At 41.1% G+C, this 27,082-nt stretch overlaps 1 protein-coding gene across 1 annotated transcript; it reads left to right on the top strand.

The window, feature by feature from the left end:
- Positions 1-434: 434 nt before the first annotated feature.
- On the top strand, positions 435-27,082 carry cemip2 (cell migration inducing hyaluronidase 2). Its single transcript, XM_030791405.1, has 24 exons — positions 435-492; positions 1,982-2,330; positions 2,671-2,811; positions 3,188-3,755; positions 8,597-8,766; positions 9,821-10,009; positions 10,973-11,142; positions 12,341-12,550; positions 12,902-13,107; positions 14,025-14,094; positions 17,293-17,421; positions 18,094-18,182; positions 19,733-19,864; positions 20,029-20,064; positions 20,308-20,463; positions 21,047-21,224; positions 22,575-22,790; positions 23,332-23,543; positions 23,995-24,177; positions 24,597-24,816; positions 25,189-25,290; positions 25,443-25,588; positions 26,150-26,256; positions 26,459-27,082. Exons 2-24 carry the CDS (start codon positions 2,003-2,005, stop codon positions 26,656-26,658), a joined length of 4,158 nt encoding a protein of 1,385 aa, XP_030647265.1. The 5' UTR covers positions 435-492; positions 1,982-2,002; the 3' UTR covers positions 26,659-27,082.

Below are 27,082 nucleotides of genomic sequence, written 5' to 3'. Positions count from 1 at the left end.
GTTGATACATTGACATCAACATTTACTGGCTATATTTTATGGGTGCTAAAAACATGGGAATCTTAAGACATGGAGACCTTTTAAACAGTGACTACGTCAAATATTAACTCTTACGTCGGATAAAATTAATGTAAAAATTTCAAGATGAGAGGTATAAGGAAAGTTCCTCTAGTGCAAATATAATACACATTTTAAAACCTCGCTGTGTAGTTTTAAGTGTATTTCGAGCGGCGCACGACCAGCGTGTGAAGCCCCTCCTCGCGCCCTCTGATATCCAGTGCACGCCTACTATCTCACTTCCTCTGCGAGGCGCGACTGGTACGGGGGCTGGCTAACCACAGCCCCTCAAAGAAAACACCATGTAAAGAAAGTAAAAGTATATTTCAAACGCTGTCTGTCTGTCTGTCACTTGGTCAGTGAACACAGAGATTAATTTGTGCGGTTTTAAGAAGAACGAATGGCAAGAGCAAGGACATCATAATCTTGCGAAAGGTAAGCGGGACCGCTTCAGCCTCGAGTTTCTTCAGCTGGAGCATGCTGGAATGGCAATTTTAGACTTCCACGAAGCGTTAACAGTTGCCAGACCGCAACGGTGTCACATCAGCTTTCCGTAATTCATACTATAATAGAGAACTGCTCTCAGTATATTTGAAATGTCCTGTCACTTTGCATTAGCAAAATGTCGATCCGTGTCAGAAGTTCCTGAATGCGGGCAATGATTTTGTCTCCCACTGCCAAAGATCATATATAGCTACAGCGAGTTTTGGAGACCCGAAAAGCACCTTGTACGTGTTATCAAATACAGAGCGTAAAAACAACTTGTTTGCTTAGTCACATGTTTAGTTCTTTTAATATGATTGTTTGTGATTCATAAGACAGTTTGTTGTTTACGTAAACTCTGACACCATTGTTCCGAAACGAGTTGTTCTGTTGGAAAGTAGCCTACTCACCTGCTAGTTTGTTTCTGTTATGAATATAAAGTTTGCGCAAGGACATATAACATAACCTACTCCGTAATGATCAGACTTTCAACTCGGTAGCCTGTTAGAATGCTGTTTGTCTCTGAGAGCCAAAGGCCCTCAAACTAAACAAACCTCTCTCGTCTGTCATTAACGAGATCATTTCTTGGATCCGGGTCACAGATGGCTCTGATAATGCAAGACGAAAGACTGAACGTTTTACAGCCTTTCTTGAAGTCCTCTATGCATGATTCACCCACTGACAAATGCCCACTTTCCCGTTTTAATATCATGAGATCTCCTGGTAAGGTAGTGTATTTTTTGTGCTTTCATGTCATTACGTTTCTCTGGTATTAGAGAACATCTCGCAAGTTTCTTTTTACCATGTAGCATGGCCATCCATTTTACCGCTGGAGCTTTCCTCTTTAGCTCCTCAAAGTACATTTACATGTAAATACATCGAGACATAACACTGTATGAACTATACTGTAGGTGACAGTTTGGTTGAGAGCCAAATGTGAATATTAGGAATGGTAATAAATAGACATATTTACTCCTCTTAGTTCCTAAATGATTAATGTGAATATGGGTGTGTTTGTGTGGGTGTGAGTGTGTGAATGGGTGTGTTAGAGCATATTTTCGTTTTTCTATGTCTGTGTCTGTCTTTTGGACGTAACTGTTAATGTGCAAGAAGTGGGTTAGTGTGAGCGGGGGTATTTGCAGCACTGTGACTCTTAATTGGTGCCATGTGTTTTTGTAAATAGGCCTAGCTTTTTAAAAAATGTGAAAATCCCATAAGATCTGTCGTCACAGAGAACGCAGGGTCGCGTAATTCAAACGCCTCTATGCGACAGCCAGTTCGAAGCTAGGGTATAGAATTTATAAACTAAAAGTATACTGCTAAATCAAAAATGGGTGTTTGGATTAACTACTGTATATTGTCTGATAACATTGGAGTAATCGGTCGTCTCTGAGCTACTTAAAATGTGTTTTCGACACAGTTTCGAACTTTTTCCTTTCAGAAAGAGGCAGACCGTTATACCATGCAGGTGAGTGATGGCCCTACCCGCCCCGTTTTCGTTGCTCCGCCAAACGGCAACAGCCAGCGGTCGCCGAGTTACGTCCCAGGTCGGATTGTGCCGGTTCGATCTCCGCCTCCTCCCAAAGCCCCGCCCCCTCCGCCAGTTAAACCAGTGATCAAGCCCCCATCTAGGCCGACGACCTTTAACCTTTCAGAGAATGGACAGCAGCGGGAACGCGCTCAAAGCCAGCTGAGGAGGAATACCTACATCTGTACGGCAGTTTTCATTGGAGTGCCATTTTTTGCTCTCATCCTCATCGTCGGGCTAACTTCTCGAGACGTCCTCGATGGTGAGCGTGTGTGTGTGCATGCATGTTTTTGCATGTCGCATTTTTCTAAGTCACTTGGAGAAGGGCCTCTGATAAATGATTCATGTGAATATGAAGTGTTTGCAGATGAGTTTGTAAGACCGTGCTCTTATCTCTGTATGTGCGGGTCAGCATTTGTCTGGTATTCTATAGAAATGTAATCTAATCTAGAGAAAACAACAATAAATATGAATCCATACATTCAAGCATGTGAAATGCCCCTCTATGTCTGAATTCTGTTTGTCTGTTTCTGCTAAATCGTCAGAACTCCAAATATCACCCTCATATTTTCTGTACGTGTTATCTTTTGACCTCTTTTCAGAGAACTGCCCTGATCATGACCCATTTCTGCATAACTGGAGCCCAGGCCATGACCTTCGGAAGGCCGTGGTTGTCCGCAGTGGAGACAAATTCCGTCTAGTGTCCTCCGCAACCCTGCACTCTTTAACCATCCAGTCAGGAGGTGAGTTCAACAGCCTCTGGTCATTAACCCTCCAGTCACTGTGGTCTGTGGCCATTAACTTTAATCTCATTACTGTCTCCTCATAGGGGCCAGCATTCGATAACCATCCAAGATGTGTTTTTTATTGTGGTCTTTGGATACACAGCAGTCACATGTTACATGAGATCTTTGTATCTTTTTATTTCTCTATTTTATGGACTGTTAAATATGAACTGGGACTTAGTATGAAATTTATGATGTAAATCTGGGCCTGACTCATTAGTGAGTTATTGGGATGATTTTTCTTGTGTTGTTACCTTGTTTTTGTGCTTCATTAATCTGATTGTTTTGGTTGTCTTGTTGACTTTGCTGTATTATTTTATTTGATGTTTTTCAGGAGTGGTTGTCTTTGCTGATGACAAAGACGGCTCCAAAAACCTCACCCTGAGAACCCACCATGTTCTGATCGAGGACGGAGGCGCGTTACATATCGGCGGTCCGAAATGCCGATATCGCTCACGTGCCACAATCGCTTTAGTGGGCCGGTCCGATGATACATCGGTTATGGAGGTCCCCGGAATGGGCCGGAAGTTTATAGGGGTTCGGGCGGGTGGCACTTTAGAGCTCCATGGCTTGGAACGGCTCACCTGGACCCTGCTGACCCGGACGGTACCAGCGTCGGGTCTCCCAATGGGGAGTTATTTGTTCCAAAGGAACTTTAGCCGCGGAATCAACCTGCGTGTTGTGGACCAGGACACGGGGGCCGTGCTCATGGCCGAACGTTTCGATACGCACGACTCCAAAAATGACAGTCGACACCTGACGGAGGTTCTAAAAGCTCTTCCCAAAGGGCGGATCGTCACTCTGGCCGTTGGAGATTCGGCCGTCAAGAGCTTGCTGGATGAAACAAAGAGAACCATCCAGAACCTTCTGGGAAGCTCTTACGTCAATGATCTGAAATACAGGTAATTATAAAACTCACATTTGCCTTTAGCAAAAAAAAAAACCAAACAAAAAAACCTGGTATACAGTGGAAAATAAGGAAGAAAAACAGGAAAATACTGAGCCTGTGAAAAGGTCAGTAAGCAAGAAGGAAAAATGAACAGGCCTAAGTGAGTGAGTTAACTCAGAGTAAGTGGTAAACCTACTGATAGAAGAACCCTACGGCTTCTTTCTCCTAGCAAAACAAAGCCATAGGGCTCTTTGTATTAGGAGGTTTACTACTTATTCTCAGTTAACCAACTCAGAGTTTTCACTAAACCCACTTTCTGAAACACCCCCCCCCCCCCCCCCGTGCTCTTATGCTGAAATTTTTGTTGTTGTAGCACTCTCCCAATTTTTCATGCTTTTTGTTTTGTTCTTGTGTTACCTGTTTGTCCCTGTGTGTTTTACAGCCCCTTCGAATTGGCAGGCTCATTGTCTGTGCTTGTAATTTTTATTTATTTTATTCAGCTTTGTAGCACCTTGGGGCCATTGGCATTTTTCATTTTTCCATCACAAACATTACGGCACTTAAAAATAAATCACTTCCAGTTTTTAAACAAGAAAATGTTTTCTCCCCAATATGGAATTCCCAATAACCATGGATTCCTGTGAGTCTCCCCCATTGCTCAGCTTCCATTCCTTTGGGTTGGATAAAGCAAGTACACACTCGCCTCTCATGCATGTGAGGGCATGGTCACCCTTTGTGTGTTTGTTTGTTTGTTTTCTTTCTTTCTTTCTTTCTTTCTTTCTTTCTTTCTTTCTTTCTGAACTGCAGACAGCATAAAGTATGATCAATCAGTATCGAGACAAACTTTAGTTTCCACAGAAAGAAGAAACTGCTGGCAAGGATTTCTGTTATTGCAGGGTTGACTTTTCAAAAGGTTTTCAAGGATTGTAATAACAAAAATCAGACGTCATTGTACAGGGAAACGTGTTTACATAGCTGTTGAATTGGTCTCTTCGGGGTAGTAGAAGAAGCAGAATAGGTCTCTCCATCTTTCCTGTAGGTTTGCTTTGAAATATGTGAGTAATACTTTGAAGTTGTTTGGAATGAGAGAAGAAACTGCCTCATTGTGTTTTAAGTGGTCCCACTACAAAGTCATTATTGATGTAGAGTTACCTAAATGCACGCATGGGAGAGCTTAAGCTCAGAGAATGATACAGAAACACACACACACACACACACACACACACACACACACACATTTTTAAACACTTGCGTGCAAAGAGTGACTCAAAAGTGTAATATAGACTGAGGCATTGAGACTAATGGGTGACACTTGCACACAAGCTTGTCTTTTTTTTCCTCTATGTCTCACTTTCTTACATTTACACACACAAACACACACACATATATTACTGTGTTATATTACTCTTTTGTGCTCCTAGCATACATATGCAGTCTCAAATTAAGTGCCTTATTCATTAAAGATACTCTACCCAGGAATAAAAATATCTTACAGCACCTAGCCAATAATCCAGAGCATTGCACTCTTCACTGCACTGCAGTGACTGCCAGTATTCCTGAAGTCCTGCCTATCCACGGAAACATTCCAGAGGAAACCTCCCTGTGTTTCCGATGTCTGTATTCCAGCAGGAAAAGGACCGTACCGAAGCATTCCGCAAACCAGTTTCCAGGATTTGTGTAAAAAAGGGCTGACTTTGTACTCCTGATTTCCCAGAGAGGACTTCCAATAGGGCAAAACACATGTGCTTTATGGAGTTTGTGGTCAAGATAAGTAGTATTGCCAGGAGATATGGATGATTTTACAGTGGCTTTTGTTTTATGATGTCCCTGTTTAATTAAATGTCTTTATTAGCTTATGTTATGGAGATGAGGTTATATGTAGGACTTTGTACACACATGCACAGAATGTTCTTTTTAGCACACTCCTATACAGGTAGTGACGCACTGTACCTAGAATCCGAATGTGAATAGTCTCCTCTCAAACGGAAATTCTGACGGTTTATTTTCATTTTTTTCAGACTAAGTGAGACACTTGTGGAGGCAAGTGACATGATGCAATTTTTTTCATGAGGCAATTTCTGATACTAGGCAGCTTTTTTTTTTTTTCTTTTTCCTTTTTTTAGCTCCTCTCGAACAACATCCTTGAAAATGTTCAAGAATGTTACGCAATTCATTTTACCTCTTCACTTCTCATCCTCATACCCTCAACCTGTTAAAAATATAAATACTAATCATAGAAACACAGTCAAGCACACACACACAGACTCAGGTAAACAAGAGTGAGAACGTGTTTATTCGTGTATTTCTCTTACGTGGCTTTGATAGATGAAACGGGCCACATGCTTGCCGGTTCTCTTTCCAAGAAAGCGAAAAATCTTGGCCCGCTGTAGCTAAAAATTTTGCGTAACGTATACCAGGCAGTCAGAACTCTTACCCCCTGCTGACTCTGTGAGCAGTATATCTCAATAGATTGTTTCGCATACAGTTGAATTTCTCACTCTTACTAAATCAGCTTATAAGAACTTTCTGGAAACACTTATACAATGATGATCTGTCGTCCTCAACATAACCGGATGCTTATTCTAAGACAGTTAAGTGTAAATTAGTCTGCAGCTTTAGACTGGATTTAGCAACACACGTCACTATGTCATGTAACTATAACTATGAGTTACTTCTGCTTTCCTTTCTTCTCTTTTTTTTTTTAAGTATGGAAGCTGTAAATAGTTGTCACGCATGCACACACCACACGCACACACACACAGACAATACAGCTGAATGAATGGACAGGCTGAAGTGATCCTTTTGAATATTTCATTTCATAAAAGTAACATTCAGGCTTAGGCCAACAGAATACAGACACAAACTGTAGGATGAGGAGATGGTTTGTTTGGACCCCAGAGTTCCTAGACTCAGATATCTTGTATCATAAAAAGAGGTAATTGCAGACTAAAAAGCAGATGAATCTCACTGAGGCATGATTTGGTTTCCTTCTGTATATATATGTGTTAATGTGGTCCATATGTGACATGGATGAGTGGATCATTATTCCTCTGTGAAACATGTCAAATCGCCTGCTGCTTCCTTTAAAAGAACTCTCTCTCATGCTCTCTCTCTCTCTCTCTCTCTCTCTCTCTCTCTCACTCTCACTCACACACACACACAGCTGAGGTACTGAGAACCCTGAGAGTGAGTGTGTGTGTGTGTGTGTGTGTGTGTGTGTGTGTGTGTGTGTGTGTGTGTGTGAGTGTGTGTGTGTGTGTATGTGTGTGAGTGACGTCAGAACTGACTTCCCTCTGCCCAGGTGGTTCCGTTGGAAAGCGGGGACAATCTTTGATGTAGAAAAATGATTTTGTCGAAAATGAGTCAGAAAAGTGCCACTCCGAAGTTTTAAAACTCTTTTTTACTGATAACGGTTTCTTTTGGCAGCATATAATCTGCCCTTTTCTGATGTGGTACATTGTGCCATGAGGGACACGACAGAACCCTCTGGAAGTTTTGGAAGTTCACATACATAAAGACTACGCCTGTGTGTTACATCATTTTATAAATCACTGCCATATATAAAAGATTTGGAACCGTCTGGATGATGTAGCTCTCACCACAGTGATAAACATATACGCCTGTAATAGACCCAGGCATAAATTTAAATGTCTTGTCTTATGGTTTTGCAGGCTCCAGTGGTTAATTAGATAGTGTATCTTAGGTTATTGCTCTAAACTGACGACGTGGTTTGATGAACTATGACATGTCAGTCAAGAAATCCTCAAAATTTAATTGGTCTCATGATTTTTTTTTTATTCCTTGTGACCAGGCTTCTTACATAACTGTCACCTAGTAAATGAAGTCGAGAACTTATAATAGCTTTCCTTGAATTGCTGGTAGTTTACCATTTTGTTACATTCCTGTTTTGTGTACGGTAGCAACAGAAAAACGTCTTTTATAATAGTAAGTGTGAGCGCTGCAGCTGAGACAGTTTTATAAGAACTGGTCGCAGTATTAATAGTGGCAGAAGTAGCAGTTATAGCAATAAGACCAGTAGCCGAAAGGTCTGGAGTGGCACCATAACGAGCTTATAAAACCCCTCTTACATCAGTGTTTTTTTTTTCGTTTAGGGGAAAGAAATTATAGGAATTCTGGAGTCATCACTCACTTTTACTTATATTTGTACCAAGGGTAAATGTTAATGAACACAAACTCAAGAGAGCGAGAGAAGGAGAGTGTGTAGCTGCATTTTAGCGAGAGAAGGAGAGTCTTTATCTGCATTTTAAGTGGCACGGTAACAGACACTAATTAGAGACCAGTGGAGCAGAGAACAGAGCTTACGTTTGGAAATTTGTCCTTGGTACTGGAAGTAGAATATGATGAAACAAAACCTTCACATGTGTTTTGTGATGAGTAGACATATTTTTAGTATGAAGATGGATAAAAGGAAGGAAGGAAGTGATTAGTCAGAATTTTCTGTCTTTCATATTGTTTTTGTGCCCTTACTGAGAATCGGATACCTCCTTCCTCTCCACCGAGTTACGCGCGACGCTGATTCATGCCATCCTTTAAATTTGTGAACACAGTGATAGAACTGATTCTAATGATTGCCTAAGCAGAAAATAAATGTGTAGAGAGTGGACAGAAGTCACATTCTTGTTGTTATGAACTGACTGGGAGCAAACCGTGACCAGTTCTCACTTTAGCACCAGATTATCTCTAATTGTTTTGTCAAATGAGTTAAGAGAGACTGTTGGGAAACACATAGCTGGCATGCTCTCAAAGTCTTGGTCATGTTTTGGAGTTGTATTCTGTTGGTCCTCTGGCGTTTCTTACCCAGAAATTCATTCTCTCTCTCTCTCTCTCTCCCAGGCAGGCCTGGGCCCTGGTGTCTGTGGTTGGAGGGGGGAATGGCTCCTGTACCGAGGAAGTTCGGGAACATGAGAACCATGACACGGGCGGTAAGGCGCTGGCTCGCCGAGACTTTGTGACCGTGGATGGAGTGAGATTCAGCGTCAGCGCCTACAGCGAGTGGAGAAACGGTACATCACTAACACACTGTAACATTTCAGTAAACAATACATTACGCAACATGACAGATTAAATATCTGCAATATATGTTTATATTGAAAATGATTCTTTCAGGTTATTTGTAGTGGTTGTATCTGTAGCTATTGGATGATGATGATGATGATGATGATGATGACGACGACGCTGACTGATGAGGAAGACCTTTGAGTTGGCATATGACAGCCTATGATTACATTTGCATTCATTCATTAAGCAGGTGCTAAAGCAACTTCCAAGACAGACAGAAAACAAATCAAGCGTACAGCCATTAAGGGGCTTTCTGTTGCATAAGAGCCACCGTTAAGTTCGTTAAGTTCAGTGTTAGACCAGATACAAAGGCAAGACTGTTGAAGGAAAATATGAGTGTGGAGTATTAGTGGGTCAAAAAACATCCATGCCATGATGTAAACTATCGAGTATGATAAGAGTCTCGGGTGATTTGAGCTCGAAGGCTTTGTATTTTTCCATCAGGTGTACCTTTGAACGGTATTATCTGTATTGTTGAGACGTCAGAGAAAAGTGGACAGTTTGATAAATGGGGAAGTGGATGTATGGGCTCAGCTCGGGACATTCCAAACTCTCCCAGGTCGACCTCTCCCCTCATACACGTCCGTTGTCATATGTTTAGACCGTTGATGATTTTATACTGTGTTTAAAATTTACTGCAGATTATAAGTAACCAATTTTTCAAAGCTGTTCACATCATTGTCACATGCTGAATTCACTCCCTCTTTCTTTCATTCACTTGTGTAATCCTACTTGTGGAATTTCCACACAGTGACACAAAAAAACAGAAATCGGTAAGAAATCATTGCAGCATTTGCCTAATTGTAAGAGTACGGCAAAATGACCACACTCACACACACACACACACACACACTCACACACACTCTCTCTCTCCCCGTCTCCATCTCTCTCTCTTTCTCTTTCCTTCTCCGTTTCCAGATCTTAGCTGTTTTAGTCTAAACTTATAACGCGTAGCCCATGCTTTTGGTACTGATCCAGATTGCACCTCTGGTCCGATAGGGTACCCAGTCTCCGGTTTCCAGGTGGACGCAGTGGACCAGGTGATCCTCAATCTGCAGGACGATGTTGGGACGTGGAGGCCTGGAGATCAGATCGTTGTGGCCAGTACCGACTACTCCATGCACCAAGCGGAGGAGTTCACTCTGTTACCCTGTCCAGAGTGCACCAAGCGGCAGGTCCGAATACAAGGTAAGAAACAGAGAGTTGTGTGTGTGTGTGTTTTGTGTCTGTTTGCTTATGTGCTTGTTAACATGTTGTGTGTGTGTGTGTGTGTGTATGTATTCGTAAGTGTGTGGGTGTCTTTTTTTTGCCTTTGTACTGCTCTTGTTTTGAACGGAAAAAGAACATCAGTTTCGTATGTAATATTTTCCTGTTGACTCTTCCCTTTATGGCCAGAACAGGAAGGGTTTGGTCCTCTGCCAGCTCATAAAGTTGGAGTGAAATGAGAGGATAGATAGATGCAATCAAGGCCTAGATAGCAGTGGAATGCAGCGCCGTTTACAGCCTGTTATAGGAGTTTAACTCCTGACCCTTTCTAGAGCTGATTAAATTCTCTCTCTGCTGGTCCTTTGCTGGATGATACCATCAGATGTGAGATTTATGCCCTGGCTTTCAGAGGGGAAAGACACATGACAAACGTTAATTCAGTGATGTTTCGCCATCTTCACACTCATACTCACTTTGTTGCTCTCTAGCTGTCAGAACTCCACGCAACTGGCTGTCTGCAGATAGACCAAGCATTTCAGTTGCCCAAATTTAACTGATTTGAAAGGTTTGAAAGCAAAGGTAGAATTTTGTGATGCAGTGAAGCTGGCCAGCTGATGTAATGTGGTTGATGGCTTAACTCATAATAACCACACACATCCATAGGTCACAGTGACCAGTTCAACATGAAACACAGAGATGAAGCTGTGTGTATGTGTGTGCCCTTCACAAAACAATGCTCTGGTCTTTTCTTTCTTTCTGTCTTTCTTTCTTTCTTTTACTCTCTCTCTCTCACACTTTGTGGATGCAGGTATGCAATGCATATTTCCTGAACTACATATTTTGGGCAGTGGACACTTTTATAAGTGCAGTATCTAATGACAGAAACACAGTGTGCTGGTGTGGGGGATGGAATTCAGGTGTTTGTTTTTGTGTATTTGTGTCCAGGGAAGCCACAATTCACCCATATGGGAGAGATAGTGAATGGAGTGGACATGAGAGCTGAGGTAGCTCTCCTCTCCAGGAATATCCTCATCCACGGAGAAATGGAAAACTCCTGCTACGGAAAAAACTGGTGCCAGTTCTTTAACTACGACACCTTTGGAGGACACATCAAGGTCTGTGAGCATGTGTGAGTGTGTGAGTGTGTGAGTGTGTGTGTGAGTGTGTGTGTGAGTGTGTGCCTGCGTGCGTCCGTGTGTAGGGACGTATGAGTGTGTGTGCTCGGGCGTGTTGGTTTAACACCAGGCTGTCTAGTGTGGTCGTGGTGAAATCTCCCAGACAGCTGCAGAGTGAGGCCTTGGCACACTTACTAGCAGTGGCTCTCTGTTTTAAAGAGAGGGTGCTGAAAAAGTCCTAATGAAGCAGAAATACAAAGTCTAGGCTGTTTTATGTGTTATGCTAAACCTTGCGTATCCTTCGCACTTTGCGGTCATTTCTTTTCTGTCTGAATGAGAAACCTTGTAGTTCCTGCTATATTCTGTTTTTAGTTATTACTATGAATTGTTGTTAAATTGGTGTCCAAAATCCAAGCAAATACTGAAATAAACCCCCATACCGGGTAGTTTCGGAATTTTCGCATTCAGTCCGCATCTGTTTCAAATTTCCCAAATCCTAAGACTTGTTCCTGTTTTTGGAAACTTGTCCAAGCACTTGCCGCTTTTATGTGTCATACGCAGTAAATTTTCAACATTTCAATACACACTTGTCAAATAGTTTGTTGTGACTTTGTCATACCATAACTGTTGCGGTATATGCTATAGACTTACGTTAGCCTGTCTTAGCGTTAGCTCTCTTTGAGCTCTGAGAGGGAATACCATGCAGCTGTCACATGCATGAATGTATTTGATTGATATATTTATACATACACATCAGAAATTGCACCATCACTTCACTGGTTGTTTTTGGCTCTTTTACTAATACCCTTGGCTCTCTGTGGCATCCCTTCTGCATAAAGATTCTGTGGAACTTCACAGCTGAGCAGTTGTAAAAATTACTATCCGTGAAACGTGATTGGCCGGTGTATTTACATACGGGAATCAGAAAATATTATTTTTTCCACACACAAGCTAGCATGTGTTAGCAGCCTTCTGCCGCTGGGCTTTGGTATCTCTCATTCAACCGTTTTCAGTTCGGCAGGCCACTTGTTACAGAATGCGCTTTTTTGTGTGTGTGTGTGTGTGTGATTTGGCCACACAAATTCAGAAGTATTCTTGTTTTTGGATACGCTTTTAGATACGCTCGTGTGTTGTTTTTTTTTTTTAGTGTTTAGTGTTAACAGAATTCGTGAACTTGTTCCCCACCTATTTGTGACAGATTTTGAGGAATTTCTCGTCAGTACATCTGTCCCAAGTGGAGCTGAAGCACATGGGCCAGCAGGAGATGGGAAGCTACCCCGTCCACTTCCATCGGTGTGGGGATGTGGACGAACAGGGCGGATATACTTCTCCAACCTATGTGGACTCCCTCTCCATCCATCACTCCTTCTCTCGCTGCGTCACAATCCATGCCACCAATGGCCTTCTGGTGAGTATGTGTGGAGGTATGGATTTTTCCTCCTATACTTGACATGTGATTCTCTCTCTGTCTTTCTCTCACTCTCTCCCTCTCTCGGTCCCAGTTTCTTTCTCTCATTCTCTCATTACTAAGGACAGATATTCTTTTTTTTGTGTAAGTTATGTGATCACTTGTGTAAACGAAAAACAATTCAGTCATATTATAACTTTGTAAGTTTCTCCATCTGTGCAAACAATCATGTCGGATCCATGTCGGAGCAGATAGTTCTTCAGTTCAAAAAACGTATTGATCTGTTAGGTTCTCCTTTTTGCCTCTGTAAGATATTCACATCTGATTCAAATCTCAAACTTATTTTTTCAGGTGAGAGACACAGTTGGCTATGACATGCTAGGTCACTGTTTTTTCCTGGAGGATGGAATTGAACAGAGGAACACATTTTATCATAACTTGGGACTAGTGACCAGACCCGGTACAATTCTTCCCACTGACCGTAACGAGACCATGTGCATTACAATAAGAAATAAAGTGTACGGCAGCTACACCCCATCACCATCCACAGAGTGCAAGTAAGGTCCACACATCTATCTATAAAATCTATATGCACACAGCATATATATGCTCTGAATTTAAGTTGTTAAAAACTGTGTAATTAAAAGGTTTTCTAACCCCTGTTAAAGTTATATGAGCATTATCAGGTTGCTGATGTGCATGTCTGTGGGTGTGTATATTGTACCATCAGTGTCTACTCACCTCCAGCATTCCTCGTGTCTTGCCCGTGTATCGTGTTGCTAGGTAACACAACAAAGAACATAGTCTTAATTTCCTTAAGCACACCACGACAGAGGTCTGCTCTTATCCTTCCAATAACACACACTCCTCTCCCGGACGGGAGGAACTCGCTCTTGGGGAGACGCTGAAAGGGGAGGCGGTGTTTTCGGAAGGATGAGCAGTGTTTTTGGAGGCTCCGTTGCGTGTGTGTATTAGGAGGCCTTGTAGACTGCTGTAAGACAGCTTGTTGGGATAAGGTGATCAGGACGGAAACTAGGTCGGATTTGTGTCTTTATTAGATTTAAGTGAAACATAATAAAAACGAGATTTAGAGGTCTGATAGGTAAAATTATACCTGCTGTTCAGTAACCACCAATGGAAAAGTATGGAACCTAAAACAAGTTCAGTTCAAATGTTTTACTATAATCTAAACACTAGACTCTAGCTTTGTATTCATTACTCATTTACTGCTTATGTATGTTTTATATAGAAAAATGTCTGTACAATATGTTTAAATGGAATTTTTGGATCTCATGAAGTAGATGAATTTACACCAATTGTTCACACACAAAACAATAGCAAAATGTATTAAGTCACACACAAAAACATGCACATACATTGTCTCATCTTGGTGTCTGTGTTTGTGTTTGTGTGTGTTTGTGTGTGTTTGTGTGTGTTTGTGTGTGTCTGTGTGTGTCTGTGTGTGTGTGTGTAGGGCAGTGTCTACATTTTGGATTGCCAACCCTAATAATAACCTGATTAACAATGCAGCTGCTGGATCCCAGGTACATTTTTTGCATGAAGCTTTTCTTCAAGAAAATGTCACTATCTAATCTCATATTCTGATATATTCTCACAAACATCGATATGGGCTATTAGCAACACTGTGTCTATTGAAAATGATGCATAAACTGGTTACACACATCTGTTGTCAAGTTTCAAGTTCATTTAGAGCCCAATATCACTGTTTACAGTCTCAAAGGGTTTTACATGCCACAGCAATCAAAATCAAAACAGGATTTCCCCCCCTGACTTAATCCTCATGGCAGGCAAGAAAAAACTCTCCAAAAACCCAGGTGTAACAGGAATAACAGGGAAAAAAATGGGAAAAATCTTGAGAAGGACAACAGAGAGAGAGGAGACCCCTTCTTGGCCAGACAGGTATGCAGTAGGTGCCAACCCAGCGGGCAGTTACAATTTCAAGTAAATACGGAATACAAACAAAGGGGATGGCGATGCTGACAGGAGGCTGACGGGGGTGAAAGATGGTGACATCAGGATGGATCGGTCCGGAGGGCAGGGCAAGTCAGGATCACTAGTATCTCAGGTGTAGCATGTGTGGCGAGAGAGAGAGAGAGATTGCTAGATAATGTTCATTTCCACATAGTGGTTAAGGGACAATGTACATCGTGTGCCGAGTGCAGGCAGGGACTCCAGCAAGACTAGCTATTACAGCATAGCTAAAAGGGAGAGCTAGAAGGTAATACGGACATGAGGGCACTCTGGGACACAAGGCGGCCACCCACTCCACCGTCAACAAACCTGAGTGAACGTGTTAGAGTGAGGGGGCGACGGCATCCAAACATCCCAGTTCACCAAACACTCTATGCCCGAGATCCCTCCAGATCTGCTCCTTTACCTAGTAAAGAGCTTTTAGCAAAAGGCTTGGCTAAACAGATATGTTTTCAGCCTTGACTTAAACATAGAGACTGTGTCTGAGTCTCGAACACTAATTGGGAGGCAGTTCCATAACTGTGGGGCTCTGTAAGAGAAGGCTCTGCCTGCTGCTGTAGCCTTCACAATTCGAGGTACCAACAAATGGCCTGCACCTTTTGATCTAAGTAGGCATGGCAGATCATAAAAGACCAGGAGTTCACTCAGGTACTGTGGTGCAAGACCATTTAGTGCTTTATTGGTTAATAGTATATTTTTTTAATCAATGCGAGATATGATTGGGAGCCAGTGCGGTGTGGATAAGATAGGAGTGATGTGGTCGTATCTTTTGGTTCTAGTAAGAACTCTGGCTGCTGCATTCAGGACTAACTGCAACTTATTTATACACCTATTAGAACATCCAGACAGTAGGGCATTACAATAGTCTAACCTAGAGGTAATGAAAGCATGAACTAGTTTTTCAGCATCGTGAAATGACATTGCGTTTCTTATCTTGTTAATGTTTCTTAGATGAAAGAAGGCTATCCTGGTAATATTATCTACATGAGCTTCAAATGAAAGACTGGAGTCAATAATTACACCAAGGTCTTTTACTGCCTCACATGATGAAAAAGAAAGGCCATCCAGAGTTGCTTCGTGATCAGAAAGCTTACTCCTAGCTGTATGTGGCCCTAGTACAAGTACTTCTGTCTTTTCAGAGTTACGTAAGAGGAAGTTAGTAAACATCCAGTGCCTAATATCCTTTACACGTTCCTTAATTTTATTAAGCTGGTGTTTCTCGTCTGGCTTCGCTGAGACATACAACTGTGTGTTGTCAGCATAGCAGTGGAAGCTAATACCGCATTTACGAATAATATCACCTAGAGGAGCATATATAAAGAAAAAAGCAGTGGGCCTAAATCAGAACCCTGCAGAACTCCAAACATTACCTCAGTATGTGTAGAGAAGTCCCCATTTACATCAAGAAACGATCAGTCAAGAAGGGCCTAAGCCTTAAGAGGGCTGTCTCCTTAACTCCAACAACATTTTCTAGTCTATCAGGGAAAATGGTAACCAGTGCTGTCTCTGTGCCATGATGAGGCCTAAATCCTGACTGATACATTTCATGAATGTTGTTCTTATGTAGGTATGAGCATAACTGCTGTGCTACAGCCTTTTCTAGGATCTTCGAGAGAAAGCGGAGGTTTGATATTGGCCTATATTTGGACAACGAACAGGGGTCAAGTATTTTAATTAGGGGTTTGATAACTGCTAGTTTAAAGGATTTAGGTACAGTGCTTAGCCAGTGCTAAGGGAGGAATTGATTATTTTTAGAGGAGGTTCGATGACTACTGGTAGTACCTGTTTGAGGAAATGTATAAGTAAGTGATCTAATACACAAGTTAGTGATTTTGATGAAGAAATTAGGTTAATTCAGTCGCTTGAAGGGGAGTGAAACATTCTAATCGCTGATCTGATATAGTTATATTGTTATCTACATTGTTAGTTATCAAATTGTCTGGTTTTAAATGTATAGTCTGAATTGTTTGCCTGATATTTTCAATTTTGCTATTGAAAAAATTCACGAAGTCGTCGCCACTGTATATAGATGGTGTGCATGTTTCCGAGGTGCTCTAATTCCTAGCTAGTTTTGACTCTCAGTAGTTACTGAGATGTAGCTCAGTGCTGTGCTTGGATAAGGGCCGTGTATTGTACTGTATTGTAGCACAGGCTTCCGTTACACCCTAGATCTGCCATGTTAAGATGCATGGTGGAATAGTTTGTGATAAATGGGTTAAATAGCATATTAAACAGATGTTATCCAAGGTAATCTCCACATTATTATGGAATTCATGAAGATATGGTATAAGAGATCATAATCTGCTGGATCTGTCTCCTCATGCTAATAAAATAATCTTCACTCTGAAGTCTGGTCAACAGAATCTAAACTCTCTTTGTTTTATTCTTTTGGCCGGAGCTGTTTGTGTTGAAGGTTATGAAAACAGAACAGTCTGCAAGCTTTTCCTCCTTGTTTTATTAGTCTAAGAACAAACCAAAAGAGAGATTTTATTTCAGGTGTGGTGCATCTGAGTTTGCCTTATGGGTGGTGATTTGATCTTTTTGGATTTTTTTTTTCTTTTTAATGTTCAGTATTGTCTTGAATTTTGAGGATGTTCTTATTAGCTAGTTTATGTAATGTGTTTTTTTCCCCCCATGATTCTGTCTGTAATTTTTGTTGTACTTTAAAACTTCAGATGTATTCTTTTCCCTCTTTTCTTTTCTTTCTTTCTTTCTTTCTTTCTTTCTCTCACTCCCTTTTCTTTCCTTAGGATGCAGGTATCTGGTATGTATTCCACAGCTCTTCCACTGGTGATTCTCACGGGCTGGTCCCAGAGACGAGAGCAGAGCTCACTCCTCTTGGAATCTTCTACAACAACCGTGTTCACTCCAATTTTAAGGTTTGTCAGTACCTAATTCGTTACTTTGGCTCGTTTTACAGGAGATAATGTAATTATGTAAAACCATTAATAAGAAGAGCATGGACGATTTTGGAAGAAACAATAGGGGGTGGTATGTGTGGGAGTTTTTTTCTTTCTTTCTTTTTTGTAATCCTGCAAGTTTTGAAATGAGCACCAATCGAAAATAGTGTGAGTCATTAACAAATCAACAAATCAAAATCAGATCTACTGTTGTATCTTGGAAGTTCAGTTTTGTTTACAGTGTTAGCACACAAAGAACACAAGAGTTTGTGTGCAAGCAGACACACACACACACACACACACACACACACACACACACACACACACACACACACACACACACACACACATTAACCTTTACAATGAGCCACTGTTCCCCTGAGTTAATAAAATTGCAGGTCAAGCTAAGAGAGACAGGGAGCTAAACTGTAAGCCCTTTTATTTAAGGAGACCAGCATCAGAAATATTCTGATTTAATATGAAGTCTTTGTTTTTAGACCTTAAGTACACAGTAGTAAAGTATCTATATGTGCATTTCTTCATTTTTCAGGCTTTTTTTTTTTTTTTTTTGGTTTGATTTTAAGTATCTCTCTTTCTCTGTACTGTCTTGCTGTTTAAATGAACTTGTTTTGAATGTCATTTCATCTCTAGGCAGGACTTTTCATTGATAAAGGAGTGAAGACCACCAATGCCAGTGCTTCTGATCCACGGGAATACCTCTGTTTGGATAACAATGCAAGGTGTGTTTGTGTTTGTGTTTGTGTTTGTGCGTGTGTAACGTGTGTAATGAGTACATGCTCTGCCCGGCAACTCTCCAAGCTGTTTAACAATAACTACTGTATTATGACTTTTGAGTGGTCTGTGTTACTTTAACTAGCATAGACTAGTAAAAATCTGTCTGTCTCCACTTGCTAAATGTAACTGCCAGTCCAGAGAGTGGTGTGTTTGCTTAACATTTACATTTATTTTTGTGGTGGCTGGTATGGATATTGACTTGACATTTATTTCTGGCAAAAGTAGACGGAAATGAATAAGGTTTAGCAGAAGCACGAGTATTTAAAACCAACGGATTTCAGAAATGGATTGTAATTAAAAGCTGATGACAATTGTTTTGTCTTTTCAACATTTTTCACCCGCTGTACTGGAGAAGCAGCCTCTTCTTAGCTCTTCTTAGACAAGCGTTACACCATCTCCCTGGTTTTGGGTTTTCTCCTTAATTGTTGATATGTTCTCTTCCCCCCCAAAAAAATTCGGAGGGGAAGCTGATTCATTAGTTGTTCCCGAAGTAAGTCAAACAAACAGTCCAAACAAAGTGAATCAGTCTAGTGCAGATGAAAGTGATCAGTTTAGTGCAGATTCAGTATGCAAAATCCGTGACTGTTACTGCCCAGCTGTAACAGATTCAAAATCAAACACACAGAACCTTTTAAAAGCCATTTTCTTGCTTTACACTGTTCAGCTTATGTAAACAAAGATGTCAACAGTGATGTAGTTCAGAACAGTTCAGAATTAAAATATCACTCCCTTTCATATTTCATGGGCTGCCACATCATTTGATTATAACTATATTGTGCTTCATGGCTGTCAAGCAATGGTAGAGATGAGTTCATGACATTAAAAAACAGGACAACTATTTATATAGTTCCAAATATAGTATTTATTAGTATCTGTAGTATATATTCAAAAAACATTAATGCTCAACTGGGGTTCTTTAAAGATAAAAAAACAAACAAATGTAAAGAAACTGTGATTACCATGAATATCCTGTGTAAGGACACAGATACTCAAACAGAGAGCTGTAAATCTTTTTTTCCTTTAGCTTCCCTTGCCTGTTAACTGGAAACTCTGTATGTGTGTGTGTGTGTGTGTGTGTGTGTGTGCTTTAAGTCCAGTTTGTAGTGTGTGTGAATGGGAGCACTGGTTCGTTCTCTCAGGAGGGTCTGCCTCCACTGTTTACTGAGAAAACACATCAACACAGATAGAGTTTCCACTCTGTGTGTGCATCTACAGTGTGCAGAACTGTAGGGTGTGTGTGTATATGTGAGAGAGAGAGAGTTTGTTTCTAGTGTTTGCATCTGTATTATTGATTTAGCCCTTTATGTGTGTGTGTGTGTGTGTGTGTGTGTGTGTGTGTGTTCGCTGTGTGAGAGACTTGTTCAGAGTTTGTTCCGAATATTTAGATTGCAATTAAACCCTAATTTGGTAATTAATATAATTAACAACTTTTAACATTGTAATTGATGTGTAAATACTGTAGCCAATTGATTATTCCTGGGTTTGGCTATTTTAGGTTCCGGCCTCATGAAAATGCAGATCCAAACCAACCCAGGGTTGCAGCCCTTATAGACACACTCATCTCATTCAAGAACAATGACCTAGGTGCCTGGATACGAGGAGGTGACATCATCATTCAGAACTCGGGGTGGGTGACATGACATCATCGTTCAGTACTACTCATGTGTGACATCATAATGTTGCGACATCATGTAGAAGACAAACTTTGTTTTTTTTTTTTTTATTCTCCTGTTTTGTTATTTATAGTTTTTGTTCCATCTTTTATGTTAATGCCTGTTTTGTCTTTACCAGATTTGCTGATAATGGCGTCGGCCTGTCTTTTGCAAGGTACTATGCGGGTGATCTGTTGGTTTATTTTGAACGTGTGTTTGTATGCCTGGCAGTGTCGCTGTCTTAGGCTGCAGGCTCAGAAAATATCCAATGTAGCCTCGTCGTTAATAGCGCCAGCCGAATTCTTAAGAATCTGAAGTATGCACTTGTGCATCTGTTTTCATCTATCCTGTTTTTTTTTCCCACGTATTTGAAGAAATTATGTTTGCTGAAACACTTTCTCTTTCACTCACTCACTAGTGATGGTAGCTACCCTAAAGACGAGGGCTCCAGTCAGGAAGTGTCCGAGTCATTGTTTGTGGGGGAGAGCAGGAACCGTGGCTCAAATGGAGGACAGAACAAGTACTGGGGCGTTGGAGGAGTGGATAAGAAAATGAGGACTTTGCCAAGGAACAAGTGAGTGTATATTACGTGTACGGAGAAAGAGAGGCCATGTCATATTGTAACGTTAGGGGTGGTGTCATTTGCAGTGTAATATTTATATTGTCGTGTACTTCTCGTGGCGGTATAAAATGCATCAAACACATTTTTCATATTCACATTTCAGATTTATATTGTACTGCAAGATAATGTACTGAATGTTCTACTTGTCAATACAAGACTCATTGTGTACTTACTGGAATTCTGCGGTAGGGAAAGTCATTCTAAGTCATTTTTGTTTCCCAGAATCAGTTTTTAGCTTGAAAGCAGCAGCAAGAAGCTCCCCGGGCCCCTCCTAAGGCACACATTCTCTCAAAGCTCAGAGACATTGTTTCAATGCGGTCTTGCTCCATAACACCTTAAATTACCACACTTGTCATGAATCTGCCAGTTTGTCAGATTTATGGCTAGGGTTTTTTTTTTTTTCTTTTCTTTTTTTTTTTTTACTTCATTCTCTGACCTAATTGGAGTTGTGGTTTCTCTAGCTCATACATTTTGACGCTGCGGTTCTTCTGCCGAAAAAAAAAAAATGAGCGTTCTGATTTTCGCTTCCACCCAGAACGTTCCCGATCCGAGGGTTCCAGATCTACGATGGTCCGGTGCGACTGCTGAAGAGCACGTTCAGGTCCTATGTTCCCACCCCCGATCGTTATACCAGCGCTGTAGGCTTCAACCTGAAAAACACCTGGCAACTCACTCCCAGGAACAACCTGTCTTCTCTCTCCTTTCAGCCCAGTGTGAGTTTACACAAAGACTTATATATAACTATGAGCAGTCTGAGTGCGCTTCAGCAACACACACACACACACACACACACACAATAAGGATAAGATTATGGGAAGGTAAAAAAGTGTTTTTCTGTTACACAGATGTAGACTTTCAGAGTGTAATTATTACAATGGCCAATGTCAGGCCAGAACAAGACATATGCTCTACAGATTGCCCATCAGATGTTCCAATACTGTATTATTCTACTGATTTACTTGTGAAACCTGTCTGATTTGTTCAGTTTTAGTACAAATTTAGTATAGATTTTAATACCAAATAATTGAACTCTCTCTCATATGAGAACGTTTCCAGCAGTCATTAATACTCTCAATACATTGCAATGTTCTAGATTTTAGTGTATAAAGAACATAGGCTCATTGTGGTACCTGATTTGTGTGTAAAGAACGTAGGGTCGTCGTGGTAACTGATATGATGGTCCCTATTGCTGTACTCCTGTAAAGGCAAATAGAGGCCTTTATACAGAGGAGCTTAGGGTTCAGTGTCCAGTAATATAAAGGAGTCATTGTTATTTAGGGGTGGTCATGGAGTGAGGCAGTCTTAGTCTAGATGAACTGCTCTCTGGTCATTGCCTACTGTTACACAGTAATAGAGATACAGCTATTAGAGCACTAGTCTCCCTGGAGGGTTGGCCTGTCTCTTTTATACAGCAGGGCGTGATTGGATAATTAGTTTGATGGTTTCCTGTTTGCTGTAGGGTGATAAATTCTTTCCTGTGGAAGATTACACACTATTTTACACACCATTGTCAGTCCACCACTGCATTTCCCTCCCTCCCAACCAGTTCATTTTTACGTCTTAAAAAGCTCTTGAACCTAACGTTGTTTTACATTGTCAGTTGCGCTTAAACTAACAGTTTTCTTTGTCAGAGACCCATAATTCATTCACACTTCACAGCTGTTTCTGTTCTTCTGATTGGCCGATGTTTGTTGGAACCCACTCAGTGCTGAGAGACATTTGGAATTTTCCACCTATCAGAGCTGGCAGTTAACTTTGGACTGAAGAAAACGACCCCATGCATAGGTTCTGGAAATAGTTTAGAGTTTAATTTCATTCTGCTGTTTGAAAGAGATACTCCAAATTTAGGTCAGCGCAGAGAAAAATTCCTGATACAGCAGTTTGAACAATCAAACAATACTTTTTAGACCCTTTTGATACGTGGACTTTGTGAGATAAGGTTGTCTGTAAATGTATTGATTATATTTGAATCACATTCATAATGTGAGTTTGTGCATGCGTGTGTGTGTGTGTGTGTGTGTGTGCGCGCGTGCCTGTGTGTGTATTTTTTACTTCTCTTCTAGGTAACTTTGAGGGCATTCTTTGGGCAGCCTGGCCAGTGGTTTGAAGACAATGACCTGGATGGAGATAAAAACTCAATCTTCCATGACTTGGATGGTTCTGTCTCAGGTTATCCAAACACCTACGTGGGAAGAGCGGACAACTTTCTCATTCGTCACCCTCAGTGTGTTAACATGAGTGAATGGAACGGGGTGGTGTGCAGTGGAAGGTACTCTCAGGTGAGAGAGGATCATGTTATTGAGTTGGCACAGCTGCACTAACCAACTGAATATTCTAGCATTCAGCTGGAATGATGAGTTTATGCCTAGCGGATGTGAGTGGAATCGATAAATGAAGGGATGGAAAGAAAGAAAAGTAAAGCTACTTATAAAGCTTAGGATTGCAGGTTACTCCAAGTATGAACGGAGCCCCCTGGTGGTTATTGAGTGCTAAGTGCACTCAGCATATTCCGATTAACGACAGCAGGCCCTAATTTTGAATGCCATGTGGTTCCTGTGTTGGATGTTGTCATTTCTGTTGTCTTGTGTTTTTAATGAATCTTAGTCTGTTCCCTTCCCTGAGTTTTCTTGCATAGAGTGCAGCTGACAGTAACCATTCCAAAGATTCTAAATTGCCACTGTCAGAATGTTGGCAGAGCGGGCTAAATTTTACAGTGTGCATGTAGTGGCATAACACCTCTCTCTCTCTCTCTCTCTCTCTCTCTCTCTCTCTCTCTCTTTCTCTCTCTCTCCCTCTCCTCCTCTCTTTGTGTGTTTTTAGGTATACATTCAGACCAGACTTGCGTCTAATCTGGCCTTATCCATCAGCAGAGATGAGTACCCAGACAGGCCTATGGTACTGAGAGGCATTAACAGCCAGGCAGCCCAGACCCAGCAGTACCAGCCTGTCCTCATGATGAGTAAGAGTTACACCCTGCACTGGGATGGGCCTGCACCCAGAGAGATAGTCCTCTCCCTCATCAACTTTGACCAGTAAGTAACACTCAGTACACTGCATAATTAAAACATGTCTCGACTTACATAATTGTCATTTGCTGTGAGTTCTTTCTAGTTCTTTCTTTCTTTCTAGTTCTTTCTTTCTTTCTTTCTTTCTTTCTTTCTTTCTTTCTTTCTTTCTTTCTTTCTTTACACAGTTGTTTACTCTCTTGACATGTCAATCTATTTTGACATTTTAGTCTATTTACTGTCTCTGTTTCTGTTTGAATAAAACTGCGTCATAATGTTGCTATTGCTTACGTCAGACTATCCTGTGTCATTGAGTCATTCTGCCTTGCAGTGGTAAAACTTTTTTTTTTCTTTTTCTTTTTGTGGATTGACTTAGTGACATAAGTTACAACTGCTTGTAAAGCTTGCTAAAGTTGTGGTATTAACATGCTTTCCCAGACTGTATATCTGTGTGGCTGATATGTTGGTTCCGTTGTAGAGGAGACTGGGTCCTGGTTGGCCTCTGTTACCCCACTGACACGACCTTCCAGATTATGTCAGACATTAACGACCGCCAGAACAACGTCTTTGAAGACATTGAGGATTATGGTCGTGTCAACTCTCTGTCTGACCTGGAGAAACGACCTCTGGACAGGAAGTACTTCTTCGACAGCTCAGTTGGGTAAGAATGAAAACCTCTGTTTATTTAACCATCTGTCGCATTGTGGTAGTTAAAATATTTCCAACACATTTTGGCCTGTGTTAGCATGAGAATGGAGTATGCATTATATGCATGAAGACAGTATTGTGTTCTTTTATGTCATAAGACTGTTTTGATAAACAATTACGTTTATAATATAAATTTTTTTTATGAAAGAATTATGATTATGATTAAAGATACTACAATTACCAATGCACTGTTGTCATAAGTGTATGTATTTTAAATGATATGTACATGATGTCCAATACAGAATGCTGTCCTCTCCTCCCAGCTTGCTTTTGATAATAACACTCTAGCACAGTGCACTATAACTATGGCATGAGGCTAAACACCACTGTCATGTATTCTGTCATTAATCTACTGTATCTGTCATTTTTTAGGTTGCTGTGGTTATATTTGCGAGCGAGGCACGGACGTGAAGGCCACAGTTACTGCTCCGTCCGCGGCTGTGAGAGAGTGAAGATAACGGCAAACACGCGCTCCAAACAAGTTTCCAACTGCACAGCCAAAGCCTACCCAAAATACGCAAAGTCCCCAAACGCCGCGGTGTCCATGCCAACGCTATCCAAAACGGCCTGCTCCCACTGCGGAGCCGCGAAGGTTACTGAAGCCTCCCACTTTCAGCTTTTGCAGTTTGATTCTAGAATGTTCTGTCAATGGTTGATTCTACAGTGCTCTAGAATGCCTGATGTGAACGTTCTAGAAATGAACACTGAGCTTTGAACGCTTGAGCTTTGCTGTTGTAATCGGGAAGTCTCAAGTGTTTTTTTCAAAGAGGTTCTTGAAACCAGTATATGTTTAGGATAATTAGAAGACTGTTTTTGCTTCTGTAGTCTTCCAACATTAAAATGACGTCTTTGTTTTCATCTTAATTTTTTCTCACTGTTTTGTTTTTACACAAATTTGATAAAAAAAAAAATAATAATAAAATCAACTGTGTTTGTTTGTTTGTGTGGTTTGTTTTTTGATTAGCTCGTCTTCTCCAGTGACCCATGGAACAACTACCTCCATACTCAGATCAGGTCTGTCAGTCCTGGGGAACAGAAGAACGGGACTGACTCTCCCTACATCACTGTACGTTCACAGAGTGAAAATCAAATCAACAGGCAGAAATTCTCTTCCAGTTAACAGAGCCAGTGATTCTTCATAAACACACCTTTGTGTATCTGTTCTGTTTTTCATTTTTTTTTTTCCCTTTCCTCTCCCGGTATGTTTTTCTCGCTCAGGTGAACAGGGAGCGGTTCAACCTCACTCAGCCTGGTTTCCTCCTGGTCACTGTGGATTCCTGCTCTGGCACAGTCACAAAGAAGTCATTGTTTTCCAAGCTGAACTCTGACTTGGAGCAGTTCTTTAGAACGGGAATTCCTAAGAGGTAAGGGCTAAAGTCGGGGAAAGAAGGCTTTTGAGTCTGAAGGTTACAGGTTTGAAGTGTTGGCAAAGGCAGGTTTGGTTGCTGAAGTTTGATGATATGCTAGGAACAGTATTTTAGAATCAATTCCAAGTCACCACCTGACCTTCTCTCTCAAGGCCCCTGTGTCAGACTTAAAATGCCTGAATTAGCAGTACATTAGTCAGTGAGTCACATTTGCGGTGTTACAGTTTAACTTAGACACAACTTCTCTTTTCAAATCTGTGTGAAAGGACGAATGGTACAGGCAGGAAACCGATTCAGCCTCTTGCCCTGTCTGATCAGCTTGTGGCTTGAGATAATGTGTTTCGGCTATTAGAGCACAGGAAAATGTTTTACGAGTCCTTTGATTTTTTGAAGTGCATTTGGAAGTTTAAAAGAATTCTTTAGCAGGACCTGAGAGACATCAGTAATACAAGGCTGGGCGTGTCTGGTATTTGGTCCAGTGAGTGACTCATTTTATGGGACTTTGATTATGCAGTTGAAGTTATAGTTTTTAATGCATAGATCTTTGATGTTGTTCAGGTCGATTGTTCTCCTTGCAACGAGAGGACAGCTTGATGGTCTTGCTGGTGTGGCGAAATATCTGGTGCCACTGGGGGCAGCCAAGGTGGCAGATCTACAGAGAAAAGGTTAGTCCTCTCCCAGTCTATACAGTCTCCTACCATGGCAACATTGTCATGGTGTAGGCTTGTTCACTTGGATTTGCATTAGATGTCTCAGATTCAGTGGTTGTTTCAACTTCTCTTCTCTTCTCTTCTCTTCTCTTCTCTTCTCTTCTCTTCTCTTCTCTTCTCTTCTCTTCTCTTCTCTTCTCTTCTCTTCTCTTCTCAGATGGCTTGGCTTTCTTTGGTCTCCAGGGAGGTTTAAGCACCCCACCATGGGTGGCTCTCTTTTCCAGCCAGGGAGATGATGTCCTGGGCGTACAAGAGAAGTTTATCCCCCTGGGTCTGGAGGAGTATGGGTGTCCAAAAACTGATCCACCCAAACGGAAAGATCTTGAACTTCTGAGGAAAGCGCTGAACCAGAAATGAAACCTATCCAAATGTGAACTTAAAAAGGACAAACCCTACAATGGAAGGAACGGATGAATGTGAACTAATGAACTTTGTGTATTTATTTATAGCAAAGAAAGTGGTGGGTATTTTATTGTGTGAGTATGTGTGTGTATGGTTGTGTGTCTGTGGTCGTGTGAGTTGGTTGTGAGCCGTACTGCGCATACTGATGCACTTTCTGTAAACACAGCCAAACCTTAAACAGAACAGAGCCAAGCAAAAAGTGATATTCACCAGGGAGAAAATCAAACTCTTCTTTTTCATGGAATAACACAGTTGAAACAAATTGTATGAAAAAAAAAAAAAAACACACACACATACATTTCATTAATTTCTGAAGCCATGATTATTGATCCGATACCTCTGCATAAACCTCTAAAATTGTATCTCATTTTAGATATAC

This window comes from Chanos chanos, chromosome 14, assembly GCF_902362185.1.
Source record: "Chanos chanos chromosome 14, fChaCha1.1, whole genome shotgun sequence".
NCBI classification, from domain to species: Eukaryota; Metazoa; Chordata; class Actinopteri; order Gonorynchiformes; family Chanidae; genus Chanos; species Chanos chanos.
The sequence above is the reverse complement of the archived record's forward strand: the minus strand, read 5'-3'. Positions and strand labels throughout refer to the sequence as shown.